The sequence below is a fragment of the Mustelus asterias genome, chromosome 16, assembly GCF_964213995.1.
Source record: "Mustelus asterias chromosome 16, sMusAst1.hap1.1, whole genome shotgun sequence".
NCBI lineage: Eukaryota > Metazoa > Chordata > Chondrichthyes > Carcharhiniformes > Triakidae > Mustelus > Mustelus asterias.
In genome coordinates, this window is record NC_135816.1 from 80,217,748 (window position 1) to 80,232,481 (window position 14,734).

Consider the following 14,734-nt stretch of genomic DNA (forward strand, 5'->3'; position numbering starts at 1 on the left):
CTAACCCCGTGCTGTACCTGTCCTGGGAGTGTTTGATGGGGACAGTGTAGAGGGAGCTTTACTCTGTATCTAACCCCATGCTGTACCTGTCCTGGGAGTGTTTGATGGGGACAGTGTAGAGGGACCTTTACTCTGTATCTAACCCCGTGCTGTACCTGTCCTGGGAGTGTTTGATGGGGACAGTGTAGAGGGAGCTTTACTCTGTATCTAACCCCGTGCTGTACCTGTCCTGGGAGTGTTTGATGGGGACAGTGTAGAGGGAGCTTTACTCTGTATCTAACCCCGTGCTGTACCTGTCCTGGGAGTGTTTGGTGGGGACAGTGTAGAGGGAGCTTTACTCTGTATCTAACCCCATGCTGTTCCTGTCCTGGGAGTGTTTGATGGGGACAGTGTAGAGGGAGCTTTACTCTGTATCTAACCCCGTGCTGTACCTGTCCTGGGAGTGTTTGATGGGGACAGTGTAGAGGGAGCTTTACTCTGTATCTAACCCCGTGCTGTACCTGTCCTGGGAGTGTTTGGTAGGGACAGTGTAGAGGGAGCTTTACTCTGTATCTAACCCCGTGCTGTACCTGTCCTGGGAGTGTTTGGTGGGGACAGTGTAGAGGGAGCTTTACTCTGTATCTAACCCCGTGCTGTACCTGTCCTGGGAGTGTTTGATGGGGACAGTGTAGAGGGAGCTTTACTCTGTATCTAACCCCGTGCTGTACCTGTCCTGGGAGTGTTTGATGGGGACAGTGTAGAGGGAGCTTTACTCTGTATCTAACCCCGTGCTGTACCTGTCCTGGGAGTGTTTGGTGGGGACAGTGTAGAGGGAGCTTTACTCTGTATCTAACCCCATGCTGTTCCTGTCCTGGGAGTGTTTGATGGGGACAGTGTAGAGGGAGCTTTACTCTGTATCTAACCCCGTGCTGTACCTGTCCTGGGAGTGTTTGATGGGGACAGTGTAGAGGGAGCTTTACTCTGTATCTAACCCCGTGCTGTACCTGTCCTGGGAGTGTTTGATGGGGACAGTGTAGAGGGAGCTTTACTCTGTATCTAACCCCGTGCTGTACCTGTCCTGGGAGTGTTTGATGGGGACAGTGTAGAGGGAGCTTTACTCTGTATCTAACCCCGTGCTGTGTCTGTCCTGGGAGTGTTTGATGGGGACAGTGTAGAGGGAGCTTTACTCTGTATCTAACCCCGTGCTGTACCTGTCCTGGGAGTGTTTGGTGGGGACAGTGTAGAGGGAGCTTTACTCTGTATCTAACCCCATGCTGTTCCTGTCCTGGGAGTGTTTGATGGGGACAGTGTAGAGGGAGCTTTACTCTGTATCTAACCCCGTGCTTTACCTGTCCTGGGAGTGTTTGATGGGGACAGTGTAGAGGGAGCTTTACTCTGCCTTTTAAGTGTCAAACCTACCCCTCCAAGTATTCATTAAATAAACTCAAGAAGCATTCTGTGATATTTTTAATCATTTATTATCTTTCTCCATGTTAGTTTTAATCACATCATCTCAACTGGAACAGCCCAGGGCTCATATTTAGGAGGAGACCATTCACCTCACCTCGAGAACATCAGACAGATAACAGATGAGGCCACTCAGCTCCTCACAGGCCTGTGCCATCCTACAGTGAGATTATGGCTAACTTGGATCTTAAATCTATCTACCTGCTTTGATTCATTAACCCTTACATCACTGTCCTAACATAAATCTATACATCACTTCATGGAAATCTCCGTTTGATTGCCAGTCTCGAGGGAGGAGAAGGTTCCAGATTCTGATTCCCCATTGGGTGACCAAGTGCTTCCTGACATCATTCCTGAATTACCTCATTTCAACTTTAACCTCTGGCTGCAGCCTCCCGCAGAGGTAATAGTTTCCCCTGGTCTATCAAATCATTTTAAAAATATATCTTTAGATCAATCCTGATTTCTTTTGAACATTGAGGCAGTAAAGGATCAGAGTTAAACCTGCCCCAATTATTAAGTCCATTCAGCCTTTCTGCTTCTCCAAATCAATCTGCGCTGCATTCCCCCCATCAGCAGCTCCAACAGTGTGGGGTGAAGTCAGAATTGACAGCTACACTGTCAGACGGTCAGTACTGAGGGAGTGCTACACTGTCAGACGGTCAGTACTGAGGGAGTGCTGCACTGTCAGAGGGTCAGTACTGAGGGAGCGCTACACTGTCAGAGGGTCAGTACTGAGAGAGTGCTGCACTGTCAGAGGGTCAGTGCTGAGAGAGTGCTGCACTGTCAGAGGGTCAGTACTGAGGAAGTGCTGCACTGTCAGAGGGTCAGTACTGAGGGAGTGCTGCACTGTCAGAGGGAGAGTACTGAGGGAGTGCTGCACTGTCAGAGGGTCAGTGCTGAGAGAGTGCTGCACTGTCAGAGGGTCAGTACTGAGGGAGTGCTGCACTGTCAGAGGGTCAGTACTGAGGGAGTGCTACACTGTCAGAGGGTCAGTGCTGAGAGAGTGCTGCACTGTCAGAGGGTCAGTACTGAGGGAGTGCTGCACTGTCAGAGGGTCAGTACTGAGGGAGCGCTGCACTGTCAGAGGGTCAGTACTGAGAGAGTGCCGCACTGTCAGAGGGTCAGTACTGAGGGAGTGCTACACTGTCAGAGGGTCAGTACTGAGGGAACACTGCACTGTCAGAGGGTCAGTACTGAAGGAGTGCTGCACTGTCAGAGGGTCAGAACTGAGGGAGTGCTGCACTGTCAGATGGTCCATACTAAGGGAGTGCTGCACTGTTAGAGGGTCAGTACTGAGGGAGTGCTGCACTGTCAGATGGTCCATACTAAGGGAGTGCTGCACTGTCAGAGGGTCAGAACTGAGGGAGTGCCGCACTGTCAGAGGGTCAGTACTGAGGCACGGGAGCACAGTGGTTAGCAGTGCTGCTTCACAGCTCCAGGGACCTGGGTTTGATTCCCGGCTTGGGTCACTGTCTGTGTGGAGTTTGCACATTCTCCTCGTGTCTGCGTGGGTTTCCTCCGGGTGCTCCGGTTTCCTCCCACAGTCCAAAGATGTGCAGGTTAGGTTGATTGGCCATGCTAAAAATTGCCCTTAGTGTCCTGAGATGCGTAGGTTAGAGGGATTAGTGGGTAAATATGTAGGGATATGGGGGGTAGGGCCTGGGTGGGTTTGTGGTCGGTGCAGACGCGATGGGCCGAATGGCCTCTTTCTGTACTGTAGGGTTTCTATGATTTCTCTGAGGGAGCACTGTACTGTCAGAGGGTCAGTACTGAGGGAGCGCTGCACTGTCAGAGGGTCAGTACTGAGGGAGTGCTGCACTGTCAGAGGGTCAGTACTGAGGGAGCGCTGCACTGTCAGAGGGTCAGTACTGAGGGAGTGCTGTACTGTCAGAGGGTCAGTACTGAGGGAGCGCTGCACTGTCAGAGGGTCAGTACTGAGGGAGTGCTGTACTGTCAGAGGGTCAGTACTGAGGGAGTGCTGTACTGTCAGAGGGTCAGTACTGAGGGAGTGCTGCACTGTCAGAGGGTCAGTACTGAGGGAGCGCTGCACTGTCAGAGGGTCAGTACTGAGGGAGTGCTGTACTGTCAGAGGGTCAGTACTGAGGGAGTGCTGTACTGTCAGAGGGTCAGTACTGAGGGAGTGCTGCACTGTCAGAGGCGCAGTACTGAGGGAGCGCTGCACTGTCAGAGGGTCAGTACTGAGGGAGTGCTGCACTGTCAGAGGGTCAGTACTGAGGGAGTGCTGTACTGTCAGAGGGTCAGTACTGAGGGAGTGCTGCACTGTCAGAGGGTCAGTACTGAGGGAATGCTGCACTGTCAGAGGGTCAGTACTGAGGGAGTGCTGCACTGTCAGAGCGTCAGTACTGAGGGAGTGCTGCACTGTCAGAGGGTCAGTACTGAGGGAGTGCTGCACTGTCAGAGGGTCAGTACTGAGGGAGTGCTGCACTGTCAGAGGGTCAGTACTGAGGGAGCGCTGCACTGTCAGAGGGTCAGTACTGAGGGAGTGCTGCACTGTCAGAGGGTCAGTACTGAGGGAGCGCTGCACTGTCAAAGGCGCATAGGAAAAAAGGAGCGGCAGTTGGCAATTCAGCCCTTCAGTCCACCTTATCAATCCCCTTTAGTATTTTATATACCTCAATCAGGTTCCCCCCTCATCCTTCTGTACTCCAGCGAGTACAAGCCCAAGCTATTCAACCGCTCCTTCTACAACAGCCCCTTCAAACCTGGAACCAATCTGGTGAACCACCTCTGAACTGCCTTCAGTGCCACCACATCCCTTCTCAAATAAGGAGGCCAAAACTGGACACAATACTCCAGGTGTGGTCTCACCAATGCCTTATACAATTGTAACATTTCTTTACTTTCAAAGTAAATTCCATTTGTCTTTCTTATTATATGCTGCATCCGCAGACCCATTTTCTGTGATTCCTGCACTGGGACACACACATCTCTCTGCACTGGGACACACACATCTCTCTGCACTGACACACACACATCTCTCTGCACTGACACATTTTGAATCTGTTTCTCATTTAAATAACAATTCTCCCTTTTGGGTTTTTTTGGCCAAAATGGATAACCTCGCACTTAAGAACATAAGAACATAAGAAATAGGAGCAGGAGTAGGCCATCTAGCCCCTCGAGCCTGCCCCGCCATTCAATAAGATCATGGCTGATCTGACGTGGATCAGTACCACTTACCCGCCTGATCCCCATAACCCTTAATTCCCTTACCGATCAGGAATCCATCCATCCGCGCTTTAAACATATTCAGCGAGGTAGCCTCCACCACCTCAGTGGGCAGAGAATTCCAGAGATTCACCACCCTCTGGGAGAAGAAGTTCCTCCTCAACTCTGTCTTAAACCGACCCCCCTTTATTTTGAGGCTGTGTCCTCTAGTTTTAACTTCCTTACTAAGTGGAAAGAATCTCTCCGCCTCCACCCTATCCAGCCCCCGCATTATCTTATAAGTCTCCATAAGATCCCCCCTCATCCTTCTAAACTCCAACGAGTACAAACCCAATCTCCTCAGCCTCTCCTCATAATCCAAACCCCTCATCTCCGGTATCAACCTGGTGAACCTTCTCTGCACTCCCTCCAATGCCAATATATCCTTCCTCATATAAGGGGACCAATACTGCACACAGTATTCCAGCTGCGGCCTCACCAATGCCCTGTACAGGTGCATCAAGACATCCCTGCTTTTATATTCTATCCCCCTCGCGATATAGGCCAACATCCCATTTGCCTTCTTGATCACCTGTTGTACCTGCAGACTGGGCTTTTGCGTCTCATGCACAAGGACCCCCAGGTCCCTTTGCACGGTAGCATGTTTTAATTTGTTTCCATTGAGATAGTAATCCCATTTGTTATTATTTCCTCCAAAGTGTATAATCCACATTAAACTCCATCTGCCAGATCTGGCACATTCTCCTAGCCTAACAATATCCATCTGTAAACCTTGTATCTCCTTTTCACAGCCTGCTTTCCCACCTATTTTAGAATCATCCGCGCATTTTGCTATGTTACACTCTGCCCCTGCTTGCAGATCATTGATATAGATTGTAAACAGTTGAGTCCGAGGACTGATCCCTGCGGCACCCCGCATCGTTACAGTTCGCCATCCTGAGAAGGACACATTTATCCCAACCCTCTGCTTTCTGTCAGTCAGCCAATCCTCTCTATTCAAGCTAAAACTCTACTGCCAGCCCCCCTCGGATCTCACCCTCTGGATCAGTCTTTTATGTGGCACCTTGTCAAATGCCTTCTAGAAGTCCAGATATACCACATCCACAGGTTCCCCACTATCCACCGTGCTGCTTATATCCTCAAAGAACTCCAGAAATTTTGTCAAGCACAACTTGTCCTGAAAACCATGCTAACAATGGTGAATTGAGCTTTGATTTTCCAAGTATTCAGTTATTTCCTTAATGATTGATCCCAGCAACTTCCCCATAAAGAGCAAAGAACAAAGAGAATTACAGCACAGGAACAGGCTCTTCGGCCCTCCAAGCCTGCACTGACCATGCTGCTCGACTGAACCAAAGCCCCCTACCCTTCCGAGCACCATATTCCTCCATTCCCTTCCTATTCATGTATATATCCAGACGCCCCTTAAAACTCACTATCGTATCTATTTCCACTACCTTCCCCGGCAACAAGTTCCAGGCACCCACCACCCTCTATGTAAAAAACTTGCCTCGTACATCTCCTTTAAACCTTGCCCCTCACACCTTAAACCTGTGCCCCCTAGTAATTGACTCTTCCACCCTGGGAAAAAGCTTCTGACTATCCACTCTGTCCATGCCCCTCATAATCTTGTAGACTTCTATCAGGTTGCCCCTCAACCTCCATCGTTCCAGTGAGAACAAACCAAGTTTCTCCAACCTCTCCTCATAGCTAATGCCCTCCATACCAGGCAACATCCTGATAAATCTTTTCTGTACCCTCTCCAAAGTCTCCACATCCTTCTGGTAGTGTGGCAACCAGAATTGAACACTATATTCCAACTGCGGCCTAACTAATGTTCTATAAAACTCAATGCCCCGGCTGATGAAGGCAAGCATGCCGCATGCCTTCTTGATTATCTTCTCCACCTGCATTGCCACTTTCAGTGACCTGTGTACCTGTATACCCAGATCCCTCTGCCTATCAAAACACTTAAGACGGCTGCGGTTTACTGTATATTTCCTTTCTTTATTAGACCTCCCAAAATGCATCACGTCACATTTGTCCGGATTAAACTCCATCTGCCATCTCTCCGCCCAAGTCGCCAACCGATCTACCTCCTGCTGTATCCTCTGATGGCCCTCATCACTATCTGCAAATCCACCAACCTTTGTGTCGTCCGCAAACTTACTAATCAAACCAGTTACATTTTCCTCCAAATCATTTATATATATTACAAACAGCAAAAGTCTCTCAGGAAAGCCACTTGTCACAGCCCTCCATTCAGAAACACACCCGTCCACTGCTACCCTCTGTCTTCCAAGACCTTGCCAGCTTAACTCCGATCCCATGCGATTTCACCTTCTGCACCAGTCTGCCATGAGGGACCTTGTCAAAGGCTTTACTGAAGTCCACGTAGACAACATCCACTGCCCTATCCTCATCAATCATCTTCATCACTTCCTTGAAAAACTCGATCAAGTTAGTGAGACATGGCCTCCCCTTCTCAAAACCATGTTGCCTCTCACTAATATGTCCACTTATTTCCAAGTGGGAGTAAATCCTGTCTCGAAGAATCCTCTCCAATAATTTCCTTACCACTGACAGAAGGCTCACTGGCCTGTATTTACTTGGATTATTCTTGCTACCCTTCTTAAACAAAGGAACAACATTGGCTATTCTCTAATCCTCTGGGACCTCCCCTGTAGCCAGTGAGGATACAAAGATTTCTCTCAAGGCCCCAGCAATTTCCTCCCTTGCCTCTCTCAGTATTTTGGGGTATATCTCATTAGGCCCTGGGGACATGTCTACCTTAATGTTTCTCAAGAACCCCAATACCTTCTCCTTTTTGATCTCAACATGACTCAAACTATCTACACACCCTTTCCCAGATTCATCATCCACCAAGTCCTCTTTGGTGAATACTGACTCAAAGTACTCATTTAATACCTCGCCCATTTCCTCGGGCTATAGATTCCCTCTCCTGTCCTTGAGTGGGCCAACCCTCTCCCTGGCTACCCTCTTGCTCTTTATATATGTATAAAAAGCCTTGGGATTTTCCTTAATCCTGCTGGCCAATGCTTTTTCGTGACCCCTTTTAGCTCTTCTTACTCCTTGCTTAAGTTTCTTTCTACTTTCCTTGTATTCCACACTTGCTTCGTGGGTTCCCAGCCTCCTAGCTTTGACAAATGCTTCCTTTTTCTCTTTGACTTAGATCACAATATCTCTCGTTATCCAAGGTTCCCAAAACTTGCCATACTTATCCTTCATCCTTACAGGAATGTGCCGGCCCTGAATCCGTATCAATTTACACTAGAAAGCCTCCCACATGCCAGATGTTGATTTGCCTTCGAACATCTGCCCCCAATCTACATTCTTCAGTTCCTGCCTAATATTGTTGTAATTAGCCTTCCCCCATCAGTACCTTAAAGCTTACTGAATTGTGGTCACTGTTCCCGAACTGCTCCTCTACTGAAACATCGACCACCTGGCCGGGCTTATTCCCCAATACCAGGTCCAGTATGGCCCCTTCCCTAGTTGGACTATCTACATACAGTTTCAAGAAACCCTCCTGGATGCTCCTTACAAACTCTGCCCCGTCCACGCCCCTAGCACTGAGTGAGTCCCAGTCAATATAGGGGAAGTTAAACAGAGGTTCTCCGAAACATAACAGAGGTCAAGCTAATCGGCCTATAGTTTGACACTTTTTGCCTGTTTCCTTTCTTGAATAAGGGGGTCACATTAACACGTTTCCAATCCACTGGCACCTTACCAGGATCCACCTTCTTTAACACCCTAGGGTGTAGGCCATCAGGCCCCTAGGACTAATCTGCCTTTAATCCCATCAGTTTACTTAATACCTTCTCCCTAGTTACAGGAATTTCACCACATTCCTCTGTAGTAACTGCAGTTTCTGGGAAAAAATTATCTTCCACTGTGAAAACAGAGATAAAGGGGGCGATATTCCCAAAGACATTCGAAGTGCCGAATTCATGTAAAAACTTGAGTAACTCCCGCCGATTTATTTAGCAATGACATTCAGAATGAATTTCCCACACTCTGCACACTGTGGCCCCGGCACCAACACCACCCCCTGCTCCCCCCTCCAACCCCCCCACCCCCAAAACCCGAATGGTCAACCCCAATCATCCACTTCCCTCCCTCTGCCACCTATGCAGAAGGAACCCCTACCGATCGGCCCTGCCCATTCTGGCTGCACTCCCTTGGCACTGCCTGCAGCCTGATTGGCAGCGCCGGTTTGCCCCTTGGACAGTGCCAGGGGTTCCTTGTCCCCAGCCTCTGTTCCCTCCAGTGGGCTCAGGCCGCCTGTTATAGGGTAATAGAGCCATAGAGGCTTACATATTGGAAACAGGCCCTTCGGCCCAACGTGTCCGTCCTGCTTTTTGTTAAACCCCTAAGCTAATCCCAGTTGCCCGCATTTGGCCCATATCCCTCTATATCCATCTTACCCATGTAACTGTCTAAATGCTTTTTAAAAGACAAAATTGTACCCGCCTCTACTACTACCTCTGGCAGCTTGTTCCAGACACTCACCACCCTCTGTGTGAAAACATTGCCCCTCTGGACCCTATTAGGGGGGGCAGGAGTAAACCCCGCTGGAGGGAAACACTCCTGGCAGGGTGGAGACACTAGCAGGCCTGGAGACTTCAGTCCTGGGCCCACGAATGGGATTGAAATTCAAATTTAAATATGGAAATCAACTCCGCGCTGGAACTGATTATTCCAAAAAACGTGGAGCTGGAGATGTGCGGAGGCAGCATCCCACAACCACTAAACAGCCTCCTCTGATGTCACCAAGCCTATTGCATTGCTGGGAGAATCACCCCCAAAATATTGGCTCAGTCCCTCTGCAATTTCTGAGTTTCCCATTACTGCCTCACCATTATCCCGCACAACATCCGCACAACATCCGCACAAAGATGTGCGGGTTAGGTTGATTGGCCATGCTAAAATTGCCCCTTAGTGTCCTGGGATGCGTAGATTAGAGGGATTAGCAGGTAAAATATGTAGGGATATGGGAGTAGGGCCTGGGTGGGATTGTGGTAGGTGCAGACTCGATGGGCCAAATGGCCTCTTTCTGTACTATAGGGTTTCTATGATTATCGTCCTCTAAAGGGCCAATATTTACTTTCATTATTCTCTTCGTTTTTATATACTTATAGAAGCTTTTGCTATCAGTGCTTATGTTTTCTGTATTATTGTCAGTGCCAAGGTAGCACCTCAGTGTCGGAGGGTCAGTACCGAGGGAGCGCCGCAGTGTCGGAGGTTCAGTATCGAGGTAGCGCCTCAGTGTCGGAGGTTCAGTATCGAGGGAGCGCCACAGTGTTGGACGGTCAGTACCGAGGGGGCGCCACAGTGTCGGAGGGTCAGTACAGAGGGAGCGCCGCAGTGTCGGAGGTTCAGTACAGAGGGAGCGCCGCAGTGTTGGACGGTCAGTACAGAGGGAGCGCCGCAGTGTTGGACGGTCAGTACCGAGGGGGCGCCGCAGTGTTGGACGGTCAGTACAGAGGGAGCGCCGCAGTGTTGGACGGTCAGTACAGAGGGAGCGCCGCAGTGTTGGACGGTCAGTACCGAGGGAGCGCCGCAGTGTTGGACGGTCAGTACTGAGGGAGCGCCGCAGTGTCGGAGGGTCAGTACCGAGGGAGCGCCGCAGTGTCGGAGGGTCAGTACAGAGGGGGCGCCGCAGTGTTGGACGGTCAGTACCGAGGGGGCGCCGCAGTGTCGGAGGGTCAGTACCGAGGGGGTGCCGCAGTGTCGGAGGGTCAGTACTGAGGGAGCGCCGCAGTGTCGGACGGTCAGTACAGAGGGGGCGCCGCAGTGTCGGAGGTTCAGTACAGAGGGAGCGCCGCAGTGTTGGAGGGTCAGTACTGAGGGGGCGCCGCAGTGTCGGAGGTTCAGTACCGAGGGGACGCCGCAGTGTCGGAGGGTCAGTACCGAGGGAGCGCCGCAGTGTCGGAGGGTCAGTACCGAGGGAGCGCCGCCGTGTCGGAGGGTCAGTACTGAGGGGGCGCCGCAGTGTCGGAGGGTCAGTACCGAGGGAGCGCCGCAGTGTCGGAGGGTCAGTACAGAGGGAGCGCCACAGTGTTGGACGGTCAGTACTGAGGGAGCGCCGCAGTGTCGGAGGGTCAGTACAGAGGGAGCGCCGCAGTGTCGGAGGGTCAGTACCGAGGTAGCGCCTCCGTGTCGGAGGGTCAGTACCGAGGGAGCCCTGCAGTGTCGGAGGATCAGTACTGAGGGAGTGCTGCAGTGTCGGAGGGTCAGTATCGAGGGAGCCCTGCAGTGTCGGAGGATCAGTACTGAGGGAGTGCTGCAGTGTCGGAGGGTCAGTACTGAGGGAGTGCTGCAGTGTCGGAGGGTCAGTATCGAGGGAGCCCTGCAGTGTCGGAGGATCAGTACTGAGGGAGTGCTGCAGTGTCGGAGGGTCAGTATCGAGGGAGCCCTGCAGTGTCGGAGGATCAGTACTGAGGGAGCGCCACAGTGTCGGAGGGTCAGTACTGAGGGAGCGCCACAGTGTCGGAGGGTCAGTACTGAGGGAGCGCCACAGTGTCGGAGGGTCAGTACTGAGGGAGCGCCGCAGTGTCGGAGGGTCAGTACTGAGGGAGCGCCACAGTGTCGGAGGGTCAGTACCGAGGGAGCACCGCAGTGTCAGAGGGTCAGTACTGAGGGAGTGATGCAGTGTTGGAGGGTCTCTAATGAGGGAGCACCGCAGTGTCAGAGGGTCAGTACTGATGCAAGCCACACACATTAATGAGACATTAATCCTATATTCCATTGCCCTCATGAGTTTGATGTAAAATATTTCCTGGTCACGATTGGAAGAAGAGTGTTAGGAGTGTTCCAATGTCAATATTCATTACCCAACCAATGTCACTACAACCAAAAGATGATTTGCTCATTTTTGCCTCTCTGTTTGAGGATATGGCCATACTCTATTCGCTGCTGTGTTAGAATTACCAGTCATTCCACCTGGAGTAAACTACTCCATTTTCTGGAAAGCTTTTAGAGATCCAAATTATAGAAATGCAAATGTCTCTCTCTTGAACTGCTGCAGTCCCCGAGGTGTAGGTACACCCACAGTGCTCTTAGGGAGAGAGTTCCAGGATTTTGACCCAGCGACAGTGAAGGAGCGGTGATATATTTCCAAATCAGGACGGTGAGTGACTTGGAGGGGAACCTCCAGGTGGTGGTATTTCCATGTGTCTGGTGTCCTTGATCTTCCAGATGATAGTGGTCGTGGGTTTGGAAGGTGCTTTTGAAGGAGCCTCAAATTCAGTTCTGGGATCAACAGGAAGATATGGATTGGAGTTGGAATCCAGGACTGGGAGCAAGAGGGGAAAATGCGGAAAGGAGCCCAACCTCTCCAGGACTGGAACTAGAGAGAGGAAACAGGGCTAGGACGGATAGCAATGGGGAGGAAAACCAGAGAGAATCTCGATCACAAGAGAAACACAAACTGGAGTAAGAGTCTGGGGCAATAAGAAGGAAAGAGAGAGTTGGAGAGAAGAGAGAGTGAGGCAGAGACTGAAGAGAGAATAGTGAAGACAGAGAGAGGGAGACAGTCACACAGACAGGAAACACAGAGTGTAGTATGCCCAGCGGGATTGGGTTGAGGGACTAGCACTGTGGAGGGAAGGGAATATACAGAGGGGTCGTCCTACTGACTGAGAGAAATGGAGAGTCTGGTGGGTACGGGAAAATGCCTCCCGGCAGGACCATGTATGGACATGACCGGATGACCAAATGCTCTCGGAGATGGGGACCGAAGCCTAGAAGGAAGGAGGAAGAGCAGAGAGAGAAGATAGTCAGGAGAGAAACTCACCATCTCAATCAATCCCACAGACTCTGCACTCTCAGGCACTCACCTGGTAGAACTCTACTATCTGAGAGGGAAGAGCAGATTCCAAAAGCGCCATCCATTTGCAGCTTCCTCCGACCTACATCCCCATCCCGGAGTCTGTGCTGGACCTGGGGAGAATCTCGGGACTCAGTGAGACTCACCATCCCCTCCGTAAGGCTCTTGTGGGCCAACAGCTGCTGAAAGTGAGGGAGGAGGGAGAGTTAGAGCACTGGGAGGAGGAGGGAGAGTTAGAGCACTGGGAGGAGGAGGGAGACTGAGAGGGGAGTGAGGAGCTCATTAAGAAACTATCCCTCTCTGATAAAGATCTGATTGTCTCCGCAAACTCTTCCCGTGGGGCTGCCTTGTAAATGTGAGGGAACTGAGGACCACACTGATCTCAACAGGGTTCCTCCCTGTACTCCTCTAATCCCCTCCACACCAATCCCAAAACCCCCGCTCTCCAATATTCATCCCCTCCAGTTCCATCCCCTCCAATTCCTTCCACTCAAATACTTTCCCCACCAAACCATTACCCTCCAATATTCCTCCCCTCCAATACATTCCCCAATGCTCCTCCCCTCCAATACATTCCACAATGCTCCTCCCCTCCAATACATTCCACAATGCTCCTCCCCTCCAATACATTCCCCAATGCTCCTCCCCTCCAATACATTCCCCAATGCTCCTCCCTCCAATACATTCCCCAATGCTCCTCCCCTCCAATACATTCCCCAATGCTCCTCCCCTCCAATACATTCCCCAATGCTCCTCCCCTCCAATACATTCCACAATGCTCCTCCCCTCCAATACATTCCCCAATGCTCCTCCCCTCCAATACATTCCCCAATGCTCCTCCCCTCCAATACATTCCCCAATGCTCCTCCCCTCCAATACATTCCCCAATGCTCCTCCCCTCCAATACATTCCCCAATGCTCCTCCCCTCCAATACATTCCCCAATGCTCCTCCCCTCCAATACATTCCCCAATGCTCCTCCCCTCCAATACATTCCCCAATGCTCCTCCCCTCCAATACATTCCCCAATGCTCCTCCCCTCCAATACATTCCCCAATGCTCCTCCCCTCCAATACATTCCCCAATGCTCCTCCCTCCAATACATTCCCCAATGCTCCTCCCCTCCAATACATTCCCCAATGCTCCTCCCCTCCAATACATTCCACAATGCTCCTCCCTCCAATGCTCCTCCCTCCAATGTTCCTCCCCTCCTCACTCCTCCCCCTCCTCACTCCTCCCCTCCCCTCTCCTCTCTTTAACTTCCACCCCTCTCTGTGCAAGAACACACAAAATAGGAGCTGGAGTAGTCCATTTGGCCCATCGAGCCCACACTGCCACTCAATATGATTGGGCTTCAACTCCATGTTCCCGTCCGCTCTCCATATCTCCTAATTCCCGCAGAGAACAAAATTCCATCTATCCCCAATGATGGAGCATCAATATCAGAATTCCAAACATTCACAACTGTTTGAGTGAAGAAATTTCTCCACATCTCAGTGATTCGTCCCTCATCCTGAGACTGTGCCCCCATGTTTTGGATTCCCTGACCAGCGGAAACAAACTTTCAGCCTCCACCCTCCAACGAGATCACCTCTCACTCTTCTAAACTCTAGAGAATATAAACCCACTTGACTCAGCCGCTTATCATAGCACAACCGCCTCATCCCAAGAACGGGGAGGCGATGGCCTAGTGGTATTATTGCAATACTATTAATCCAGAAACTCAGCTAATGTTCTGGGGATCTGGGTTTGAATCCCGTCATGGCAGATGGTGGAATTTGAGTTCAATAAAAAATATCTGGAATTAAGAATCTACCGATGACCATGAAACCATTGTCAATTGTTGAAAAAACCCATCTGGTTCACTAATGTCCTTTAGGGAAAGAAATCTGCCGTCCTTACCTGGTCTGGCCGACATGTGACTCCAGAGACACAACATTGTGGTTGACTCTTAACTGCCCTGCAAGGGCAATGAGGGATGGGCAATAAATGCTGGGCAGCAAGCGGTGCCCATGTCCCACAAATGAATAAATAAAAAATAAATTTAGTGAACCTTTACTGAAGTAAAAAGGGGAAAGCTCAAATAATGAAAAATTAGTCATCAGTGCCATCAGTACCGGAGCGGGCAGAGAGGGGAGCAATTTTGGAGGGGAGAGCTGGAAGTTAAGCGGAGTTTATTTTCACTTACTTTTTTGGAGCTTTTTTTAAAAAAGCAGCAGGAAGCCGGAAACTTGAAGTCGGCCGT

The 14,734-nt window shown here is 50.6% G+C and overlaps 1 protein-coding gene across 2 annotated transcripts in view; it reads right to left on the reverse strand.

The window, feature by feature from the left end:
* The window catches only part of LOC144505268 (NACHT, LRR and PYD domains-containing protein 3-like), an 87,598-nt gene extending 75,032 nt beyond the window's left edge, over window positions 1-12,566 (reverse strand). For both annotated transcript variants that reach the window (XM_078231320.1, XM_078231319.1), the window contains exon 1: window positions 12,501-12,566. In XM_078231320.1, the coding sequence (XP_078087446.1) occupies window positions 12,501-12,555 (55 nt within the window). In that variant the 5' untranslated portion in view covers window positions 12,556-12,566. The remainder of the gene's footprint in view (window positions 1-12,500) is intronic.
* Between the last annotated feature and the right edge of the window lie 2,168 nt (window positions 12,567-14,734).